Below are 23911 nucleotides of genomic sequence, written 5' to 3'. Positions count from 1 at the left end.
GATCAGGTTGCTGCCAGCTGCTACGCTGGCTCCATTACCAGCAGGCAGAGCAGCTTCTCAGTTGTTTCACTGCTCCTCATGACTGCAGTGTCTGTCAAGAGGTCTGTTCCAGATCCCTTTCCAAGAGCCTGTGCCACTGCCATCCCTCAGAACAGGACATGGCATGGAGAAAATCATTGTTATTCTGGGAGCATGCAGGTGTCCACTGAGCTGAATGCTGTACAAATGCACAGATAATGCTAGTCTCCATCTAAAGAATTTGTAATCTAGGAGATAGGGACAGAGGTTCCTGCAAGTGCATTGCCTTCTCAACTGAGTCTTCCATGTAGTAGGGCATGGTCATTAGGAAAATTTCCCTACCTTTCCAGTGACTGTGCCACTAGACTGTGAGTGTCCCATTTCCCGGGACCCTCGCCCTGCGTATTTCAAAGGGGATTATTAGCAGTAGACTCACAGTTTTTTGAAAGGCTTTATGTGTCTGAAGGCCGTTCAGAGGGATGGGAATGCTGCTGTGCTGAACAGTTAGCACTGCAGGATGTAGATAGTCCCTGACCTGCAGTATTACAGACTTGAGGTGCAAAGAGAAAACAAAGAAAAGGTTGTACGAGGGGAATCCATCTTCCTCTGCAGATCCAGCCCATAGTTTTGAGGTCCTTTAGAGTAATTTTCTGTAGTTTGTAGTTTATCAGCTCTCCTCACTCCATGGTGCCAGCCTTTGGTTTCACATTTGGTTCCCCATTAGTCCTAAGAATCTTCTAGGTGCATAAATTCTGCATGTGAGCATCAGGTAATTTTGCTCTTGCTATATATTTTTCACACCAAACAGAAGCTCAGAGGACCCCATTCCTGTATATGACAACATTGTTCATTGGCACAAAGGTTTACCACTTTAGCACTGTCTGTCAGGGAACAGGCATTCTCAGGGGTGGGAAGAAGCTGCATCTGCACTTAGCTGTCCAGCACATACAGGTGGAACACTCAGGTTTAACAGCACAAGGGTGTTTTTTCCCATAAATCTCTTTCCCTACTAAAATAATTTGGAGTACTCTGCCTCTCTGCAGCAGATATTCTTTGTCTCTGTACAGACTCCTAAATCTACAAGTGACTGGGAATTGCAAACCAGGGGGAGTTGAGCACCACTTCCTGTAAAGCCAGCATGCTTTGTGGCTGTCCTTCCCTGGCCAGTTTCTTTTATTAATGGGTTAATGAGTCAATCCAGCAACAGCTGCAGATAGAAACTGTGAGAGAAAATAGGAAATTTGCCTGTGAAGGCTTCAAAGTTTGTTTGTAATTTGCATCTAACTCCGACTTCTTGAAATTCCATATGAAAAAAGTTGTTAGAGTACTTCATTTGGCTACAGAATAATGAGGTTCACATCCCTTACCCAGTTCCTTGCAGAAGATACCTGCATGTTGCATATCCTGCACTAGTGAACTTTCAGCTTCTCTAAGAATCAGGCTTTTTCAAGCTTTGCTCTAATCCTCATATATTTACCTGTAAAAATGGAAAGAACCTTACAGGAATCATGGAGACTTAAATCAACCATCATTTTTTTAACAACAAAAATTGTCAAAGAACTTGGTCAGATATAAAGACAATAAGTGAAGTAGTTTTACAGAAGGAGAGTTAGCACAGTATCTCGAACTTTGTGAGAGAGAACTTAATTTGAGTAAAAATGTCTCAAAGCATATGGAATTAGCAGGTTCATTTTCACACATTGCCTATAAATGATACCATATTCTCCCCTTATTTCAGGTTTATAAATAATTTTGGACAGTTTTGTCTCTGTAAGTATCTTAGCATATAGGCAAAGCAACATATGTCATGCAGTTTTGCCTTTGTAAATGTAGCTTATTCCAGTATCTCAAGCAAAATAAATTTTAGGGGCAGCACCATGTTTTTGCATGGACACTTAAGATTCGTGCTGTGTAGTCACAGCTGCGTTGTTGCAATCACACTGCTGAAAAATCTGTGTGGCAGACATGGCTTCAGGTGTGCCTTTTGTACTATTTCCCCATTATTTGGCTTATATGGGGTAAATTTTTTTGAAATAGCTGGGGTTTTTTTACCATGAGGGTGGTAGAACTCTGGGGGAGATTATCCAGAGGGGAGATGAACACCTCATTGCTGGAAACATGAAAGGATAGGTTGGGTGGGGCTCTGGCAACCTGATCTAGTTGAAGATGAACCTGCTCATTGGAAGGAGGTCAGTCTATATTGTCTTTAAAAGTACCTTCCAACCCAAAAAATTCTATGATTTTACAAAGTTATGAAGTAGATCTTTCAAAAAACCAAGAAAAAGCTACTAGAAAAAACAAAGGCAGCTTGTTTGAGATCCCTGATGGTTTGCCGTTCCTGAGACACAAACCGTGCCCTTCGGCGGTGGAGCACATTTGGCTGTGGAGGTGCCATGCGGGAGGCTGGGATCCCCCTCACAGCTGTGTCTTTGTCCCACAGGAATACGAGTTCACGGTACTGCCCAACGCCTACATGATCCACATGCCGCACGCGCCCAGCTTTGACATCACCAAGTTCCGCTCCAACAAGCAATACCGCATCTGTCTCAAGACGCTCAAGGAGGAGTTCCAGCAGGACATGTCGCGCCACTACGGCTTCGCAGCCCTCAAATATCTGACAGCGGAGAACAACAGTTAGCACCGTGGAGCCTCTGCCTGGCCAGCAGGGACACTCAGGCAAGAGCTGCTCAGCGTTTGGGGCCTGGTCTTCAAACTCCAAACTGAGAAATACTTCCTAGTTTTATATCATACTTGGCAGTTCTAACAGTAGAAATTTGAAGTGACATGTCTTCGGACTGTGCTCGTTCATCCCTTCCCCGACCGCCCTGGCTCTGTCGGCTTTAGCGTTCGTGAGGTGCCTGCGAGCGGGGCCAGCCGGGTGCCCTCTGAGCCACCCAAGGTGGGGACTGGGTAGGGGCTGGGATTGCACTCCGCTCTCTTGACTGCAGAGCACAGAAAGACCTTCAGAATATAGGATTTCATGTTGCTATTTAATAATTTGACATGCTTTTTATCTGTAAAGGAAGATCTTCGGGTCGCTGTCCTGTGAATTTCAAATCTGCACTACTTTAAAAGGGAACTTTCATCTGTGAACTTTCACAGGGGCCCTGTTAACATGGATGACCTTGTTAATGCAGGATGAGCCAAAGGTCTGAATTAGCCTTGAAAACACAGGGGACACTTATATAATACTGCACTCCTGAGAAGGTGTGTTACTGGTTCAGTTGTATACATTATATTGGTTGGTCTTTTTTTCTCAAATTAATTGTTTTATCAGGAAAATCCCCTATATCCCACCCTGCCTTGGTCCCAGTCCTAAATGCTGCTCCTTTCCTTGGTGAGGCAATATCTCCCTTGTGTTTCTTTGCCATCTTCTGTTTTGGTGGTCCAGTAAAGAAGATCAGTAGCTCTGCCAGAAAGTGAACAGAACTTGTCAGTTGAAAGTCTGTTTTCATCAGAGCAACTTGTTCACGTGTGTCTCATAAGATAAAGGGCCTGGCTCTCACCCTTTATCTCTTTTAGGGAGAAATTGGATTTTACCTATAAGGCACATTGTACCAGGGGAATACTGATTTGTAGGCTCATTTCAGTGCTGCCCATCTGTGAAGGCACTGGGCCTTAGGCATTAAGTGGACTTCTTTGCTGAACACTGAATGTAAACGAGTAAAAAGGCAACTAGTAGCCTTGGTGCTCTCCTGCTGCCTGCTGCAAGGTCTCAGAACTACTTCGTTAAAGGAGTTTATAATTAAAAGGAGCAGAACTGTTAGGAATAAACTCCCCATTGGACGGGGAGAAAAGAATGTGTTGGGAATCTGAGTGAGTGTTTGCTTGAACGTGGACTGGTCAAGTTCACAACATCGGTACACACAGGAATTTGCTGGAGGGCAAACAGGAACCTAACAAGCAAAATGCAGAAAACAAGACACTGGACTTTTTGCTATTTTCTTTATCTTCAGTATTAATGTTGTGTTTACATGGGAGAAAGAGATGAGGTGCACTACCCCTTTCAGGGCTATTTGTAATTTCTGTTGCAATGTTAATAGAGAAAGCAGAAACAACTCAGTGAGAAATGTGTCTGTCTCCCTACCCCAAACCCCAAACAACTACATGTACCAATACCACTGCCTGAGCTGGGAAATGGATCCATATTGCGTTCTGCTCACATTTTTCCATTTTGTTTTTCAGCCACTGGACCTTCTACTTTCCTCCCCACCTCATCCCTCTAGAGCTTGGTTTTATTTCTAACCTGACATTTTGTGAGAGATTTCTGTTACGGTGGAAACCACGCAGTTAAACCAGACATTTAAACTACAAATATCAGTTCATCATTCTGTGTATATATAAGAAAAGCCAAAAAAGGCAATGTCTTTGACAAGAAATAAAAAGGGGCAGGAGGCTGTTTGTAGTTTTCACTTTTTTCCCTGGGAGTGTTGGCTGCATAAGAATATATCACTGCATAATTTTCCAAAGAGCTTTTTTTCTGTTCTTAATGGCTTTATGTAAAGATTTACATAAAAAGCTAGAGAGAGCTGGGAAGAAGTGATATTAGTGCTCACTTCTGGCTAAGATATGTTCTTTTAAAAACATCAAAGTCTTAACTCCCCAAGTCCTGTATTTCCATTAAATGCACTGGTCACTGTGCTGATTGAGAATGAGAAGAACCCTGCAGCACAGGGACTGTTGATTAGCCAATGTGCAGAAAGATCCCAAAAGCTGGTCTAAGAGAGGTTACCATTCATTGTACCTACATGAAATCTCCAGTCAGAGCTTCAGTGTGGCCACCATTATGTTCCATGTGTATTCCAGATTTCCATTTCTCCTTGGCTTAACAACGTTGCCCAAGGATAGGCTGGATTTCCCTACAGCAGCATAACCTGTACATTATTTGGCTGTTCCATTAAAAGCATTCTTCTCATTATTCTCTTCTCAGAGGTGAAGGATGGGGGAGCAGGGAGGTGATGATTTGCTACTTGCCTGTAGGTTGAGTCCTGGGACCTCCTGGGTAGGCTTAGGTTTGCTGGCTGGTGTAAATAGCTCAGAGATTGGTGGTAGGTACAAAGAGTCCCTTTTTTTGTCCTTATAGACACTGAACTGACTTGTATCTGTCATGTCATATTTGTCTCTGTATTTCATAATTTGAGAGGTGTGGGTCTTGGGGGTTTTGAGCACATTTCAAACAATTTACCTGATGGCAAGTTAGGATTACATATCTGTCTATAACTGCCAGGGCTCCTCCAACACCATGAAAACATCCACTACTGTCAACAAAAAAACTTCCCTACTCAGTTATAACACTGGCTGTCTTCCAGTCCTCTGCTGTAGTAAATATTTGCTAGGAACTTTGTTACTTGATTCTCAGTTTTCTCCTGAAATCTTCCAGAAGTAGCAGATAAACCTGATAACTTAATGCCTTTGATTTATTGATTTGTTCCACCAACTTCTCTCTTGAGTCTTCAATCTATGACCTCTCCTTATCTTTGATATTTGGGAGGTGTGAGTCTCTTGTTTAGATACCACTCCAGCACCCTCTCAGTGAAGACTGATGCAAATAAATAATTTAGATTCTTGGCAATGTCTTTATTGTCTTTAATTGTTTCTTCTACTTGTTTGGGGTGGCCTGCCCATTATCTCCACTTTCTGCTTTTGGTGTACTGAGCAAATGTTCATTTTCAGTTTCAACTTCCTACTCTTTGCTCTTCAGATTCCCTCTTAGCTTTCTCAAACTCCATCTTAACTGTTACATACATTCCTTTCAGCTTTACACAGTTTTATTTCCATTCTCTGAAGGTTTCCTATTTGGTCTGAATAACTACTAAAATTTCCCATTTAGTAATACCAACATTTCCTTGACTTTGTCTTCCATTCATCCAAGGGGTACTATACTCCATGCCCTTTCTATTTTAATCTCAGAATTTCAGGTTTTCTAGTCCTTTTTTTTAAAGCCATTGATTCTTTAAAAAGAAAATTATGGTTTTGTTTTTAAGTTTACCTTGATTGTTGCCCTACTAGGTTTTGAGGGTATTTTCCTCTTTCACCTTTCTGAATGCGCACCTTTTCCTAATTAGGGGATCAGAAATAAAGTATTACAGAAATTGGGCTCTTATCTTGACATATTTTGTTCTGTGTCTCCCTTTTCCCTCTCCACTACAAAACATTGACATTTAGGAGTCATTTTCAAGTCCCAAAGCCAGAACTGTGTATTTTTCAGCACCTTTTGACATCCCACCACTGTCAGACATAATTATTATTCCAAGTAATTCCCTGCTGCCTGGCACCTAGTCCTCCTATTTTGTTTTTATGCTTCTTCCTGTGATGTAACAAGCTCTGCAAGTCCAAGTTTTGGACGAAACACCTATTTGATACCTTACCATACCCTTCTGATATGTTTCCATGATTTTTCTCTGTTGTCACAGTAGATATATCTATATATAGAGATATATACACACACCTTCAAAAGTTTGGCTTTAGTTTCCATCCTATCACTTTCTCTCGAAGGATCACCTACCATTTGCCTACATAGAAAATGTCTGTTTATCTGGAATGGTTCTTAGTATCTATCAGGTTTTTTCCCAAGTCCTAGTTGTAGTAATTCCTTCCAGCCTTGCTAGTTTTCCTATGTAAACAACCTGGTCCCACTTCAAAATTGCTATTTTTTTTTCTCTTTGTAATCATTATCTTGGATGCCATGGCATAACGGAATTTGCAGCTGTACCTGCAGTTCCATCACCTTAGTTAGACTGAATATGACAAATGCTCATATTCAGTAAAGTACTGATTTTTTACCTGGTTGGCTTCATGTGGTTTGTTGGTAAATTGTAAGCTGCATTTTCCTTTTACTGCAACAAGCAGAGTCACTTTGTAGTGTTATTTGCAGTAGCTGTTGCAGCAGAGTAATCCTGTGTTAGAGGGAAAAGCACAAAAACATCATCAGAACCATAGCTGCTGTTTCTCTCCACAGGGGAAAATAAGGCCCTAGCACAGCTGAACAGTTTTATAAATGCCCTGCACAAAGCACATTGCACATCATTTTCTGGTAGGTATAATCATACATCGTCCAATTAAATATGAAAAATACATTTTTAATGTTCTCATTTTTATGTGCAGTTCTACCCAGAAGATAATGCATTTCCTTCTCTGTCTTGCCAGTTTCCCCCATTACTCCAGCCTGCCTAATAGCCCCATCTGTTTTCAGCTGAGAAAGATTAATGGCCAGAAGCACTGGGAGTCTTGGCAAATCAGCAGAGATATTACTCTTAGGCATTGCTCAGGACATTCCTTCCTGCTCTGCCAGATACTGTATGGGTGTTCCTCAGGTTTCAGGGCAGCAGCAGTAGCAGCAGAACACAGCAAGCTCAGCAAGTGGGGTGAGTGTCATTATTTATGAACTTCAGCCAGGTCTAACACTTTCAGTGGTGGGAGTGCTAGAAAGAGAATGTATCATTGTTAGCTCAAAACATATTTTTGTATTAGGGAAAAAAAGCAGCTAAGTTTCTGCAACTCCACTAGGTGAAGCTGGAGCAAATAAGTCACTAGTAGAAAATGCCAGCCGATAATCAGGTTTTTCCACTGCAGCATTGAAAATGCAGAAGTATTGATAGCTCAGTGAAGTAATTTTTACAGTAGTAATTAATAATGTATATTTAGATGGTGTGTTTACATTCAAACACTTAGGTGTATTGTGGATTATTTGAAGATTGTATATTGTTTCACAGTATGAAATTGCTTGGAAAAGCTGCTGGCTGTGCACAGCAAATTATTGGTCAGGAAATGCTTACAAACCTTGATTTAGAAAAATCTTGCTTTTATAAGAGATTGGTTTTATGACTAGTTATACATTCCCAAAAGAGAACATAAAGGTCCTTGAGAATTTCAAAAGAAGCTGTGTATGCTTCAGTTAGCAGGAACATTTTCCTCTTACCCTTACTTGGGATTTGGGGTTTGTTTACAGAGAAGAATTATGATGTTGAGTTGAAAAAAATAATCTGGGAATTAGAAAGCCAGCCAAATATTTATTTATGTGGTCAGACATATAAACATATTTGTTCAGATGTGTTAGGGGATGCTCCAGTGGAAGTGTTAGGTCACTGAAAGTGTCAGGATGCCAACAATCTGAAGCCCAGGCTTAGAGTTCAGTATCTGTTCAGTCATTGCATGTAGCTTTTCTTCATATGGTAAGAGCAGCTTCCTCATTTCCAGCACATTACTATTTCTGTGGGGTTAAAATGTCTTAAGTCTCTGCAGCATGAATTTGTGGAAGTCACTGCACAGGTAGCAGAGGCTGCATTTGAGAGCTCCATGGTCCATTGCCATAGGACACAAAATTTCATTCTAAAAGAAATGGTTCTGACCTGAGGGTAATTCTCTGACCAGGGATTTAGACACCCTTACCAGATATGTTCAAGAAGAGGTCCCCAAACACATCAGGCCAGGTAATTCAAGCCAAGCTTAGCGTATTTCTGAGTATTATGGCAACATAATTGAGAGTCAATGGAAATGTGAATTTTCAGCATTAACAATTACATCACAAGGCTTGTGAAAAGGCTGCAAATTCAATCACATGAAAGTTAGAGGATCTGAAATTTCAAGTTGGTGGTGGGTGTTGGTGATTTGCTCGTAAAACTTCTTTCTGTCCCTTCACACATACATAGTAGGATGTAGTCTGTGCACAATTCTTTGTTCAGGTTTTTTTGATGGAGTTCTCTTTCTTTCTCTGCATAGAATTCATAATATTTGGGTGAATGAAGCAGCTGGTTGTATGATACTTCTTTTTACTTCTTCTATCATTGGGGTTTTCATAATATGATAGTAGTCTTAATTTTGAGCAAAGACAGACTTTTTTTTTCCCCCAAAGGATAGGAATAAACTGTGATTTAGGAAAATCAATTATCCCCCATGCTCTCAGGCTTTCAGAGCAGAACACCTGCAGTTCTGTTCTGCAGGCTTTTCTCATGTGGAGGGGATTCTGTGAAGCTGGTGGAAATCACACATTCAGAGGCCTTGTAGCCCTCACCCCCAGCCTACAGATGCTAACAGCTGAACTTGCAAGAGTGATGAATCCCAACTCTGTCCAGGCATGTCTGTTCCATCACTGGGATGACTCTAAGGACTATGAGCAGTCTTTCAGGTAAGCAGAGAAATATTAAGTAAATAATTGCAGGTGGGGGTATGATGGGTTTGTTTTAAGTAGCCAGATTTTCAGAGGAATGAGAAAGACATAAGCATTTTGGAGTCCCTCAGAAGACCTGTTCATAGGATATGTGGGCTGGACTAACCCCATTCTGGATTTGTAGCATTTCTTAACGAACACTGGCCAATGTGGCCCACCTGCAGAAAAATCTATGGATTGTAAAATTCTTAAAAGCCCTGAGAAAGCCCTTCACAGCTGAAAGATATTTAATTTGTTTCAATTCTTTGGATTCCCACACTGATCCTGTGGATCCCTTAAGAAAAATGAAAAAAAAAAAGACAATAGAAGCTTGATAACAGTAGGAGTCTTGACTATCCAGCCTTTCTTAAATTGTCAGCACTGAGGTCGATGGTTGGGGCAAAGCTAGAGTTAGTGAGGTTCATAGAATTCCTTCTTTTGATCTGCCTTTGGAACTGTTGTTCCAGCAGTGCTCTCCTGTGATGCTATAAGGGAAAGAAGAGCTGTCCAATGCAGATTGATCCATGAACTCTTCATCCAGTCAGACCTAACCATCAGCAGCAGGAAGGAAGGGGCACCACAACCTGTGGCTGTTTGGAGATGGCAGTAGTGAGTTCAGTATGAAATCTCATATTCTGATGATAGACTTCACTGAGCTTTTCTGCATATTTCATGTACACTTGCTGTGAGTGACAGAGACCCCTTGGGGTGAGGAAAAGATGGGACTCAGCAATTTGCTAGTCCAGAAGGAAAACAAAAAATGTGTGTATTTTATCTTGACACCTTGCTCAGTGTTTACTAGTTATATTAGTACCAATTAGTCCAGCTGACCTGAGACTCAGTGTTCAGGCCAGGCAGTAAGCTTCTGCTGTGTTGATAAGAGAATAGACAGATAAGCAAAATTATGTTTTCCATCCGTAACATCAATGAATATTTCCATACAGGTTCAAATGGCTCACAGAGAGTTTACATCTTGTATTTTTCACTGTTAAGGCTTCTTCAAAAAACAACAAAGGCAATTTTAAAAAAATAAAAAAGCTATTGAGTATTATAAGGACTCACAGGGATTAACATTCAGAGAGAGTCATCAATATAAAATATCCACCACATTAACCTTCCAGCTTCTGTCATAAATGCAGAGAATACAGGCACTATCATCATCTTTCTGTTTATGCTTCATAGAGCAAAAAAAAGGCATGTCCTAAAATACAACTTTGAATCAGATCACCCAAGACACAAATATTTTCTAAATTTTATTGCTTTCATTTCCATTTTCATAAGTGAAATTAAAGTTTGCAAAATATTTTTTATTCATGTTGTTCAATTTAGATATTTATATTCAAAGTTGAACATGAGCCAGCAGTGCCCTGGCAGCCAGGAGGGCCAGCCCTGTCCTGGGGGGCATCAGGCACAGCATCACCAGCCAGGCAATGGAGGGGATTGTCCTGCTCTACCCTGCACTGGGGCAGCCTCACCTCCAGTGCTGGGGGCAGGTTTGGGGGCCACAGCATAATAAAGATCTAAAGCTCTCAGAGAGCTTTAAATTCAGCATCCAGAAAGATGCTGAAGGGTTTAGAGGGGAAACCATAGGAGGTGTGTCTGAGATCATTTGGCTTTTTCAACCTGGAGAAGAAGGAACTTGGGGGGGAGACCTCACTGCAATTAAAACTTCCTCATGAGGGAAAGAGCACTGATCTCTTCTCTCTGGTGACCAGTGACAGGGAATGGCCTGCAGTTGTGTCAGGGGAGGTTTAGGTTTAATATCAGGAAAAGCTCTTCACCCAAAGGGTGATTGAGCACTGGAACAGGCTCCACAGGGAAGTGGTCACAGCACTGTGCCTGACAAAGATCAAAAAGCATTTGGACAATATTCTCAGGCACATGGTGTGACTCTTGGGGATGGTCCTGTACAGGACCAGGAGCTGGACTTGGTGATCCTTGTGGGTCTTTTCCAACTCAGGACATCCTTTGATTCTACTATATTTATTTTAACATATTTCAGCTTTCTTCTGCATCTATCAGACTTGAAAACATTACAGCATTGTCTGTGGAATAGAACAGAACTGAGGGGTCATTGAGTTGTCCTCCATGTTTATGCAGGGAAAGTCTTTCCTGTAGCCTGGGGAAACTTTTTTTTATTAGTTTGTGCTATCACAGGTTTTATTTCTAGCTTAGCTGTGTCTCTTCCAATAAGTATGAAAGTCTACTGGCTCATACCAGACCACTGCAAGAGTTCAGTACTGGAGCAGTGTTTCTCACATGGCACCTGAGCCTCCACACAAATTTATTCTGCAGAGGTTTTTTTTCAATTTTAATCTTCAAGCTGCACCTGATAAAAAATTCATCATTTTAAAGCTGTAAAAATGGGTTCACTATGTTTTGGTTTATTTTTAACATACTCATTTTGTTCAAAGTTTTCTGTCTACTACATCCACAGACCTTCCAGGAAAATACTGTTTTGAGAGGAAGAGAGTAATTGTAAATAGTCCTGTGTGGCTGGAATCAGCAGCGCTATGAGCACTTGAGTAATCTACTCAAGCCAGAAATCTTAGCACAGGTTTCCAATATTTACATATTTCCCCCTATTTCTGTAGGGTTCCGTTTCAGGATCCTTCTTCAGCCAGCCCATTCTTGTGTTTTACACTTTTTCTCCATGTTCCCATCTGCTGCAGCCCTAAATTCATGTTTATATCTACCTTAGGTTGGTGTTGACAGACATTTTAAAGACAATATATACAACATCCACAGTGCTGTGATCTGATAATAACTGTTCCACAGAGAAAAGACACCTCTCCATTACTGGCTCCCTTAAACTATCAATAACATGTTAAATTAAAAAAGGGGGAGGGGAGAGGGAGAGGGAGAGGAGGGAATACTAAGGCCTCTAATGCCATTAATGCAAAAACAAAACTTAATCCACTTCTCCTCCCTAGGGTACCCAAAACCTGATGAAAGGTAGCACCAAAGTGCACCAAAGTGATCTGAATACCAAATGAATCTCACAATGCCAGAATCCTTAGTTCTTAGGTGCCCAGCTACAACCATTGAGGCCCTGATTCAGCCCATACAACTTGGCAGCTGTCTTGAGACCCGTGGTGTGGGAGTTGGACAGAGAGTCATGGAATCATTTAGGTTGGAAGAAACATCTATGATCAAGTCCAACCATTAACCTAACACTGCCAAGTCCACCACTAAGCCATGTCCCTAAGTGCCACATCTACTCATCTTATAAAAATACCTCCAGGGATGGTGACACTTCCTGGGCAGCCTTTTCTGGTCATTGACATCCCTTTCAGTCCCCTTTGTTTCCTTTGAGAGTCAATGGAGTGAACAGGACTTCAGAAGAGGGTATTTCAGTTCACTTCAGCACCACATCACCTGTTGCTCTGTGAGCAGCAGAAAAGGTTACAGTGCTGGTGGTGAGCATCAGTTTTAGAGTTTCCACCTACTCATTTAAGATGGCAGGTGTCAAAATCCCCTGGAAACAAAGCAGGGCTAAGTGCTACAAGGCCTTATGCTCAATATTAGCTGACACACTTGAGAACAACAATCCATGTGACAGAAAAGGTGTGGGTGGATCAGCCGTGTGAGGGGGATGATTTGTGGACTCCAGAGACTGGAGTGCTGCATGTTGTATCAGATAGTTTGTGCTAATAGCCAGGAAAGCACTAATTTTCAGCCCAAAACCATGGGCTTCATAATGGCGGGTAAAATATTACCCCTGGCCTTGGTTGTTGGGTTGTGCCAGGTTGGTGGCAGTGTGTCAGCCAGCACATTTCCAGCAGTGCAGGTAAGAAACTGTGAAAAAGGGGTAAAATCCCCCAACAATAGCTTTTCATGTGTGTTTCTTCTTAAGACTCAAACCTCATTCTTTTTCTCTCATGGCCGAGGTGATTCTACATTCTCCAGGGGATGACTGGAGTACCATGACCTTTTAGGGTGAGGTATGCATGAAACAAGGCTTGTGCCACTAAAGATTCTGACTCTCCAACTCAGCACCTTGAATTTCCCAATATATTTCCTGAATGGCTGTCCTGCTTCAACTCTTCTTTTTCTCTTCCCAGCTTAGGGAAAGATTTTTAAATAATGTTTCAGGAAAGAGAAAAGAAAAATATGTCTTCTTTCCTTATGCTGCCCCATCTCCCAAGCACCTCCCCTCCACACCGAGTCAATTTGCATTTAACACAAACCACTTAATTTACACATAAACTTCAGTCCATGTGTAAGTTTTCTAGGTGACAATTTTATTGGGGAAAATGCTGTTAAGATTGTTTGTGTAAAGTAAATGGCTTGTAAATATTTAAAAAAAAAGGTTAATTTACAACTGTGCAATAAAATTGTAAAATAATCCTCTCAATTCCTTTCTAGCGTCTGACTTGACACATGCTGATTTTAAGAGCATACCATTGTTTCTTCAGATGGGAACAAAAAGAAAGAGGTCATGAGCTGTTTTGCTTTCAACTTTAAGCTTTTTATTACTTTTTAATTTTTGCACTGTCATTCCCTTTAAGTTGGTTTATCCCTCCAACCCTGGTTCAGTCAGACACATTAATACTAGGCTGTTCCCACTGAAGACAGGTGAGTCATCATCTGCTCCAAGTTAATCATGTTTATCTGCTTTACTTGCCCTTGACCTTCTTCCTGCTGTTGTCTCTCCTTAATGAAAGCCAAAATTTTTCCATATGGGGACAGTTTATTCAGTTCCTGTGTAAGTATGACAACAAGCAGATGGATCCTCTGCAATGGATGACAGCTCACCACCAGCATGGCAACAAATCTAACAGGTTAGTATTGCAAAGGCTTTATATGCTGTGCAGCAGCATGGATTTTACATTATATAGGAGTCCTTCTCCTGATAATGGAAAAAAAACTAACCAAAAACCAGAACCCTTCACTTTTCTATTACTTAGCCCTTGCTGATGGGTTTTTCAGGTGCTCAGAGCTACAACTGCCCCTCCCCTAATGTAACTTACAGCTGGTGTATCCTTGAGCACTAATAGGCAGAACCATGGGGCTACAGCACTTTCCCTTCCAGCTTCCTTTCTGCTTTGTGGCCTACAGCCTCTCTGCAGACATTCATTATCAAGAAAGGAGATTGGGGCAAGAATGGGAAGAAAGGTCAGCTGCATAATTCTTTGTGGTTTGTTTTGGTCTTCTTTTAAAACAGAATTCAAAGCAGATTCAACTATAAAAGTGTGTTTGCTGGGGACGACAACACAGAATTTACATTCATAGGGACCTCAAAAAAATTGGATGTCCCTGGATGTAGGACATGGAGCCTCTCTCAAAGATTGGATAGAATATGAAGAAAAACTAGTGTAAGTGGGGAAGCTAGCTGAATTTTTGGGGCAGTTTTGGACAATTGCAGAATAAAATAGGTTTTTTTTAGTACATGAATGGGCTGCAAGTCCAACAGGAGTTAGAAAAAGAGGGCTTTGGATTCATTATCAGAAACACAAATACATGGAAAAGCATATATACGTATAAGTGGGTGGGAAAAGAATTGACAGAAAAGGATGAGGAAGGACTGGAAATGTACAAATGGGAGTTTTATAAGCTCAACTCTGCAGTCATTGTAGAGAAAAAGAAAACTTGGAGGTGTAACTCCCTTAAATTCCCTGACTTTGCAGCGAGGCAAAGCTGGCTTGCACTGGGAAATGAATGATTGAGCAGGTGCAGGAAGTGAGTGGCATTACCTTTGTAAATAGCAGCCACTTTTCAATAATCAGGCTCCCAGAAGGGATCCTCTGCCTATGCCATTTCCATATTACCCACAACCCTTCCAATCCATCCACTTCTGACAAATCAGAAATAAAGAACAGTGCTTCCTTTAGGATTTATGGTGGTTGTTAATACTCCAGGACAGGTGCAGTAGGGGAGATTGCAGTGTGTTCAGTTTGGGCTCAAGAGTTGCATTTCATCAGAACAGGGAAGTTGAGTTCCCAAGATTGAAGTAGTGATGGGGCATTCCATGCTGAGTGTCCTCCAGGCTCTCGCTCTGTCTGTGTGATTTCTGGTGGTCTTTGTGTAACTATATTCATCTTCAAGCTGTTTTAAAAGAGGAGTTAGCTGGTGACTAAGGGACAGACAGATGTGGGATGTATATGTGCTTGCTGCCTCAGGGTATGTTATGCTGCTCAAGAGCCAGGTGTGAGGATGGAGATGTTGATGAGAATTCTACCACACATTTAGCAATCCAAGTTACATGAAAGAGGGCTTTATATCTCCCTAATTTGCCACTTGAGTTTCCATCTCAGGTTTCCACAGACCAAATGTGATTACAGTTCCTTCATTTTCCTGCCACACAGCAGCACAGTCTACGATTTCCCTCCTTTCTCCCCTGCCAAATGATACCATAAGAATAATGTTGCATGATGGTAGTATGAGTCACATGCTCTACCTTGACTTGTATGGTAAGGTACCCAGAGCCTCTGTGGAAAACAAAAATAAAAACCTCATTCGCCTTCCAAAGTGTGGATTTCATAACCCAGATGCTGGGATGTTCTAAAACCTTGAGCCTTGGTAATTTTGTGTTACAGCATAAATAAAAGCATAGCTTATTCACAGCAAAGCTGAGAAGGGGGTGTCAGTTGTACAAACCCAAGTACTGCCTGTGGTGAAACCAGAGGTATCAGCTGGTCACTGAATACCAGTCTTTATACACCAGGAAAAAAAAATAGCATTTTGCTGACATTTACCCCCCCCGTCTGGCTCCAGAGCTGGAAATTTCAGGTGGTAAATGGCAACAACCCCTCAGAGCTTTTGTTCCAAGCTTTTGCTGATACAGCTCCTTCAGTTATGCTGGTTTCTGATTCTGAAGGTTAATTTTGCAATTATAACTGCTGTACACATTTTGCTAAACAAAAGCCACTGTTTTGAAGTGGCCACCAGAGAGAAGATTGAACAACTCTAATGGGTTCAACTCATCTTCTGCTTCAGGGCATAACAACATTTCTTAGAAGCAATTGTTCCTCTTTCCTGAACTGCAAAGACAAGCGTGAGAATCCATATACAGTTGCCTTTCCTTTATCATGCCCTTGTATTTGTCTTGCACCAGAGAACTCCCATGTATTTCTTGCTGAGAGGAGCTCTTTCATGTTGTTTTCAGGGAGCAGCCCACCTGTTACGGCCCTGTTAGTCTCATCACTGCTCCTAGAGAGACCCAAGTTCTTGTCCTTTCTTCACTTGGTTACTTTCTCATTTCTGGGGGAGCATGTGCATACCCACACATCTGCTCATTACCTTCTCAGGATGGGCAATGTTTGCAACAAGTGGGAAACCTTTACTTAGGTTTGTGGTGAAGAAATTGGGAGATCTGTACTACTGCTGTATCTTACTGATGTGCTAGTTTCTAGTAATCTGGAGGAAGTTTGTGAAGTTGGGTTTGCCCATCAGGATTGCCTGGACAGGATTCCCATAAGGGAATCTTAAAGGAACAAAGCAACATCGAGGCACTCACAGGCAAACCACTGACTGAGAGTGCAGGCTCATCATAGATGTGTGTCTGTCAGTCCTCAAAGGGTCAGCTAAAGGAAACATAGATGAGATGCTCCCTGAACACAAATCAGTCAGCTCAGTTCCAAAATAACAGTTGTAGGAATGTGTAAGCATCACACTCAGAGGGCTGGCACAGTGCTCCATCAAACAGCAGAGACAGCTTTCAAGGAGCAGAAATGTCCCTTTGTACTGGCAGCATTTATTTATTCCTCTATTAAAATTTTTTTAACCTAACACTATTCTCAAGCCTTTGAGCAGCATTCTTCCTTGGAGCTCTTTTCTTGTTTTAGTGGCCCTGTTTTCAGCCTTTCTTCACTTCTCTTTGTGTTTTCCCGTTATGCAGTGGCTGCTCAGGTGGTGAGGCTGTGTGTTCTCATTTGGGTAAGCTGCAAGCCCACAAACCACAGGACGTTTCAAGCTGGGGACAACTCTCATGGCAAATTCCTCCTTGCTCTGTGTGCTACTGCACTCACAGAGGTGGTTTTTGCGCAATGTCACGCTGAGGTGCTGCTGGCTGGCAAAGAGTGTGGGAAACCTTGGGTTATTTCAGTGAGGCTCCATGGTTTGCCTGGGATTTCTAGGAAGGGAGAGAGCAGTGGCACAAACCTGTGTCACTGTGTTCCCATCGAGTGAACCCATTAACACAGCAGCATGTTGTTCTCCAGCACAGATGGGGGGCTTGGTACCATACATTGATGCGGTTCATGGATCAGAACTTCTCTGTCTGAGAATTGCCTTGCTGTAGGAACATCTGCCTATGTGTCATCTGGCTTAATTTCATTGTATTCCCCTTAGAAACAGTCCACCTGTTCTGTTCATTGCAGCTGAGTGTGAGGCATAGGACTTTAGCTTCAAACATCCTTTAAAATAACAAGATGCTTAATTTTCAGCTGGAGCCTTTAAAAGTCCTTCTGCTGCTGTGCTACAGATACTCCCCTCAGCTACAACACAACACAGCAGAGACCCAGCAGTTTATCTGCCCTTTCCCAGCACACTGAGGAGCTGTCACAGCCCTGACCCTGAGCTGGATGACTGCTTTCTTCCCATCTCTGGCTGTCAGGAAAGGCAGGAACTGGGAGCTGGAGGCCCCTTTCAGCTCAATGTCTCAAGTTTTGTAGTTATTTATCACACCTGAATCTTAGTGAAATGTCTGTTTCATGAGAAACAGATTTAAATTGGATGGTTCATTGGTTTGATTAAGAAAAGTGATTAGTATGGCAGGGAAACCATCTTAGTCAAAGATTTTTAACCCAGCTGTTGTGCTGAAAAAAATGGAATGGGATTCTATTGCAGATTCCAGTAGTCAATGCAATTTGCTTTACAAGCTGTTGCAAAGCTGAAGGCACAGGAACTGGAGCATTTGGTTATTGACAGGGAAAATATTTCAGCCTGTCACATCTCTGCTTGACTTTGACTAGGAGAGAATGGTGCAGGGCTGTGTATATTCATGTGTTGTGACAAGATGAGACATGCATGACTGGGTCTCTTTTTTGGGGGAAGAGATGCCATGCCAAATTTTCCAAGAAGCATGGTCAGCTGGCAGCCAAGATGGAGGTATTGTGGAGGGAGATTCTGTAGGTACTTTTATTCCTGTACCTATCCCAGCTGCAGAGTTCAGATGGGATCAAGACAAAAGGGATCAAGATGAGAAGTAAATGCTGAAACCCTGTGCTAAAGGCTGTAATATTTTGTGTCCTCTGAACAGTCATCTTTTGTACAGAGTCCTTGATGTAGGAAAGAGGGCTTAGCCCATTATAGAGCAGTTTTCTGAAGCAAGTTGAAGTTGTGGTTGCAAACTGTGACAGTGGTGAGACACTGGAACAGGCTGCACAGAGAAGCTGTGGATGCTTCATCACTGGAAGTGTTCAGAGCCATTATAGATGGGGCTTTGAGCAACCTGATCTAGTGGAAAGTGTCCCAAACCATGACAGGGGGGGTTTGAACTAGATCTAAACACCTTTTAAGCTCCTTTCCAACCCAAACAATTATTTGATTCATTTAAGCTCATCCAACCCATAGAGAAATTCCTGCAGCTCTCACCCATCACTGCCCTACTCTGCCCAAGCACCTGCCTGAATTTCTTCTCTGTTGGCACCTCAGTCCCAACTCCTTCTGGGAGTTCAGCAAGCCAAGGCACTCCCCTACTCTTTCAAGTGCTCTCCCTGCACACCAGCTCTCCTGCCCATGTCTCTCTTAGCTGTGCTCTGTTCCTGTCACTACACAAAGCAGTCCGTATTGCCATGACCTGAAGCTTCTGCTCAGACACAGGCAATATTTTAGCATGTAATGCCTGAAAACCCTTGCAACAATACAAAACTTGACTGCTTTGCTTTGGGGGACAGCTGACAGGAGAGTTAACAGCCTGAAAGAATGACCATGGCTGTAGCTCCTAGGTGAGTGAGTTCACACCCACCTCTGTTCTGTGCTGTGTTAGTTGGGACTGCAGTTCTGCTTGGCAGCATTAAGGATGTCAAGCTGCACAGTTCAGTGTCAGAGGCTCAACCAGGCACACTTTAAAGTACAGAGAAATCATGCAGCACAAAACTCCTTATCATTTACCTGCCTCATAGCTGAAAGGCAGTGGATAACAGCTCAGACCATTGTGCATAGCAAGTGGTTCAGGAAAGCCAATTGCATGGCTGTGAAGCTAATGAAAAAATAAAAGGATTTTGTATTGAATGGGCCAGACATGCACTTCCAGGTCCCTGTTTCCCCATGCCATGGCACACAGAGCTGCTCAGGGCTGTATCAGTAAAAGGGCAAGCACAATCACTGCTAGAGTGCCACAGGTCTGCAGAGGGGAAATATCTTATTTAATTCACACTTTTCAGATAGTGTTGGGACACCGTCTGGCAGAAAGGACCACCCTGTTTGTTTTTGGAGTCGTGTGTATGTGGGCTGGCATTGCCCTCTGCTGGCTGCTGCCCCGACTGGGTGATGATGGGCATACAGGGAGACTTTGCAGCTTTCTTGTCCTGCTCTCTTGTCTCAGCCTCTCCTTCCCTCTTTATGATACACGGCCTAAGAGCAGTTGTGCTTTCCTGCTCCTCTGGTGGCAGCTGGGCAGGGTACAACTTCACCACTTTGTATATGACACCTTTTCCCACTTTTCTCCTGTGGGGGTAATTGTAGTCTTGTCTTCCTTGTCTCTCTCTCTCAATACAAAAGTTATTGCCCCTCTGTGTAAGGAACATCTTTGGTACTGTGAGAGAAACTGTGTGGAAATGCTAGCAAGTGTTTTTAATAAGTCATCGAACAAATTTTAGGCATTGCAGTGTAAAATGCTGGATGAACAGGGCAAGAGCCCTTTGGAGAGTAAGAATCTGGAAGCTGAAAGATTTTTCTGTTTTACTTATTTACAGTGTACTAATTATTGACTTTTTCTGTTCTTGCCTAAGTTCCTGGGACACTATTCCCTGACGGGCACAGCCCCATTGCCTTTAGAGGCATCACATTAAATAAGAACAAAGCTCACAGCCCCAACAACCCTAAGAAGAGTCTTTAGTGCTTTTTTCCATATTACATTTCAGGCATTGCATTTTGGTATTTCTGCGCCGGTCTCAGCTTAGCTTCCATGGTTGCCTGTGTGACAGGGATGCCTGGAGATGGGAGATTCCTCTCATGCTGAGCAAGAATGAGCAGTGTTATTTTGCACTTGCAAAGATGCTTGGCAACAACAAAAATATAGATGGTAAATCGTGTAGAACTTGAGAAGCTGCTGCCCTGAAACTTTACTCGGAAGGGTTATCAATAGAGTGATGCTAATCTACTCTGAAAACAGCTGTTCCTTGGGGAGCAGAAAGTAATGCTGTTGGGGAAATCGTGGGTCTGATGAGATTTTTTTGTTTTATCTGAAACTTTATTTGCCTGTTTTACATTTGGGACTGGTTTTTGTTTTCAGCAGAGATCACAGTTTCATCTGGAGTCACACTTCAGTGCACACCTATGTGTTGCTGTGTGCACTCTGACAGCAAGAGGTAGAAGGAGGGAAAACAAGTTTTGGTTAATTATAGCCACTGTTCTGCCACTAGAGACTCCTGGAAAGTATCAGTCACCTTCCTGACTACCTCATAGCAGTCACAACTGGTTTAACAACTCAAACAAGGTGAAAGTCTGTATCAGATAGCAAAATCTCTGAGGAATCTTTGGAAACACTTGGAAGAGGGTCAGCAATATATCAGACTGATATTATTGTTGGAGATAAAGTTAACCAAGAGACATCCTTAAGGACCCAAGGACTGAACATCTGTTCCTCTGGGAGCATGGTTTTTCTCACATACCTGGTAGCTTGGGAAGCGCAGCCTGGAGCATGGGGGTGGCGAAATGAGCTTCTGAGCTTTTGGGCTTGTGCAGGACAGTTCACAGGGCACAGTGCTTCCTTCACTTCCTGCTCACTCAGGCCAGAGGACAGAGGTTCTGATGTTAAGGCCTTTGGGAGTTGTCCCTACCATGGGGGTGGCAATCCCCTTTGGAAAGTTCTATAGGATAGGAGGATGTTTCTGGGATGAGGTAACCAGGGGAGTTTGTGGTGCTGCTCCTTGTGGTGGAGCAAAGGGAGAAGACTGAGTTTTGTCAGCCAAATCCTTTGAGAACCTGTAGCCTGGAGCCTTTTTTTGTGGGAATAAGGAAGTACTTAGAAATGGGGTTCAGGATGTGCTCACCAGGGAAAACTTTGCAGAGCCTTGTCTCAGTTTCTTCTCTCTGAAAAAGAAAAGGGGATCAGGTTTGGTCCCTCTGCCTGTCAGTCTGTCTCACGTACATGGTGGCACAGGGACAGCACACCTCTCCAGATCAGGATAATTCTATGTGAAATTACCTGATGCTTTTAACTGAAGTTTTTCACTTCATTTATCACAGTGGCCTCTCTATCCCTCTGTCCTGGATGTGCACATCATTTCAGGATGACAAAGAAAAAGTTGTCTTAGGTAGGCATGTCCTTTTGCTCCAAATGCTATAGTGAAATGTCACCTCTGGAAACACTGTAATTCAAGCAAGTGGCCTATATGGGAATAGTTGTGAGAATTTGATTTGCTTAAATCTGTCTTTGTGCCCATAATCTCAGATCCTAGCATTGCCCTTTCAAAATGCCAAATGCAACAGCTTGGATCATTAGCACACTTTGAATCCTCTTACTTGGGTCATGCAAATGTGACTCTTGTCCTTTAGACAGACACTTTCACGCTGTAGGGAGAACAGGGCAGGGAAGAGGGGATAATATTTAAAATACCATGGGACAATTCAGATCTCATGTACAGTGTTGTAACTCCTATGAAACCTAACAGACCTATCCCAAGCTTAATTGACATGAAAAATTTGCTCAGGTGTGAGAGGTTTATCACAAATTCATTTCTCTCTTTGAAATTTCATTTCCCCTGCAATATTTCTCATGCAGTTTGCTCACTGCATGCCCAATTTTGAGATGTATTTCTTCTCTAGGAGCCTAATTTTCCTCTGGGTAATTCCAAACAGAAATCTTATTGAGGAGGAAGAGGAGGCAGAGCTCTGGGCGGCCTCCTTGTAGTTTGCACAGGCTGCCACAGAGTCATTTAGGCTGCACAACTTCCAGGGCTGCAGGTAGATGCTTTATTGAGCGCTGTGGTAATCACCAACCCTCTTGGCCTCTGTTATCTGTTGTTTCTTCCTCTCTTAGTTTGGATTTTTCTCTCAGTTTCATGGAGCAGTTTGTAATTGAAGTTATGCTAATCTGTTGCCTCAGTTCTTGCCAGTAAATTGGTTTTTAACTGAAGGTATTGGGCTGTGGAAGTGGAAGGGCATTCATGGGGCTCTTGCAGAGGTGACAGTAAGATAACACAGTAATGATTAAATGTATATGAGGAAAACAGAGAAGAAAGTTTTTTTAAGGAAAAACTGGAAGTGTGTGTGAGGAAAAATCAGAAAGAAAAAGAAGGAAGGACAACGAGAAGGAATGAAAGGAGTAGAAGCAGAAATACAGAAATCAAGAAGCAGCAGTATAGGAAGCCACAAACAAGGCAAAAGAAGTGATCCAATAGAAGGAAAAGCAACATCAGGATGAGGTAGTAAAAAATAAATTCTAACAAAGTTGAATGCCAAAGTGCTACCAGTCAGTGTACATAACACTGAATGAATGTTGTGTTGTTTTCCGTAGGTGTAACATACACTCTCCAGGGTGGATACTTCTAGCATCATTTTTTATCACACACCCATAAATACTTCATTCTTTGTCTATAGGAAGCTTTGAGGGTTGTGGCTATTTAGGCTTTTGTCGTTTTCTCTGGGTCTGGATTGAAGGCACTTGGCACAGTAGTTCATGTTCGGGCTCAGGTGCTTATTATTTCTTATCAGTAAAACAGTCTCACAACTGTGAGTTCAGCAGCTTTTCATTAGAAGACACAAATGGCTGACAATCTCTTGTTACAAGGTCTTTTAAGACTAAACTATACAATTAAGAACTGACACCTGGATTATTTTCCTTTTTAACCCAATAACTGATTCCACAGAGCCCGCAATGCAGATTTTTTGCCCAATTACAAAATTCTATCCAAACCCATGAAGAAGCAGGAAGAAGAAGCATGAAGAAGAAACCCAGGATGACACCCTGTGCCCTCCATCTTGCTTCCATCCACTAAAATCCCCAGAATCTTTCTTCCATACTAAAAATCCGCAAACCAAAATTTCTCACCAAGTGATACACCTACACTACTCTCAATAATCTACTTCAACTTTTGTGGATTCTAGTCTATCTTGAAGCCTAGGAAACTTTCTCCATGAATGAGGGTCAAAGTCAGTGCACCCCAGAGCAGACAGATAAATATTCCTGGTGCCCTGAGTTTCCACAGGCTTTTGGCCAGCTCTGCTCACATCCCCACGAGTATCTGTCCCCTTGGTATGTACATGAGTGCTCGTATGTGTGTGTTGATAGAAGGAGAGAGTTTGCTCTGCTCTGCCAGGTGCTGTTGACTTGTTGTGTTTGTACAGTACCTTGTAATGCACTGCTTGAGCCCAGAGAGTTGTGGTGAAGGAACTTAAATCCAGATGGCAGCCAGTGATGAGGAGTGTTCCCCATGGCTGCTTTGGGGCCAGTCCAGTTGAATACCTTCACTGGTGATTCAGACAGGGGATCAAGCATACCCTCAGTCAGTTTGAAGAAGACATTAGGTTGGGTGAGAGTGTTGACCTGCTGGAGGGTAGGAAGGTGTTGCAGAGGAATCTGGACAGATGAGATTGATGGGACAAGGCCTCTTTTATGAGGTTCATCAAGGTGAAATGCCA

The 23911-nt window shown here is 42.4% G+C and overlaps 1 protein-coding gene across 6 annotated transcripts in view; it reads left to right on the top strand.

The window, feature by feature from the left end:
- The window catches only part of LARGE1 (LARGE xylosyl- and glucuronyltransferase 1), a 280599-nt gene extending 267079 nt beyond the window's left edge, over positions 1-13520 (top strand). For 5 of the 6 annotated variants that reach the window (XM_059846294.1, XM_059846290.1, XM_059846291.1 and 2 more), the window contains one exon: positions 2459-13520. In XM_059846294.1, the coding sequence (XP_059702277.1) occupies positions 2459-2656 (198 nt within the window). In that variant the 3' untranslated portion in view covers positions 2657-13520. The remainder of the gene's footprint in view (positions 1-2458) is intronic. The other variant, XR_009486501.1, reaches the window with a different exon arrangement.
- The last annotated feature ends 10391 nt before the right edge of the window (positions 13521-23911 follow it).

Source organism: Haemorhous mexicanus, chromosome 5, assembly GCF_027477595.1.
Source record: "Haemorhous mexicanus isolate bHaeMex1 chromosome 5, bHaeMex1.pri, whole genome shotgun sequence".
In the NCBI taxonomy this organism is placed as follows: domain Eukaryota; kingdom Metazoa; phylum Chordata; class Aves; order Passeriformes; family Fringillidae; genus Haemorhous; species Haemorhous mexicanus.
This window is presented reverse-complemented; position numbering and strand designations above follow the sequence as displayed.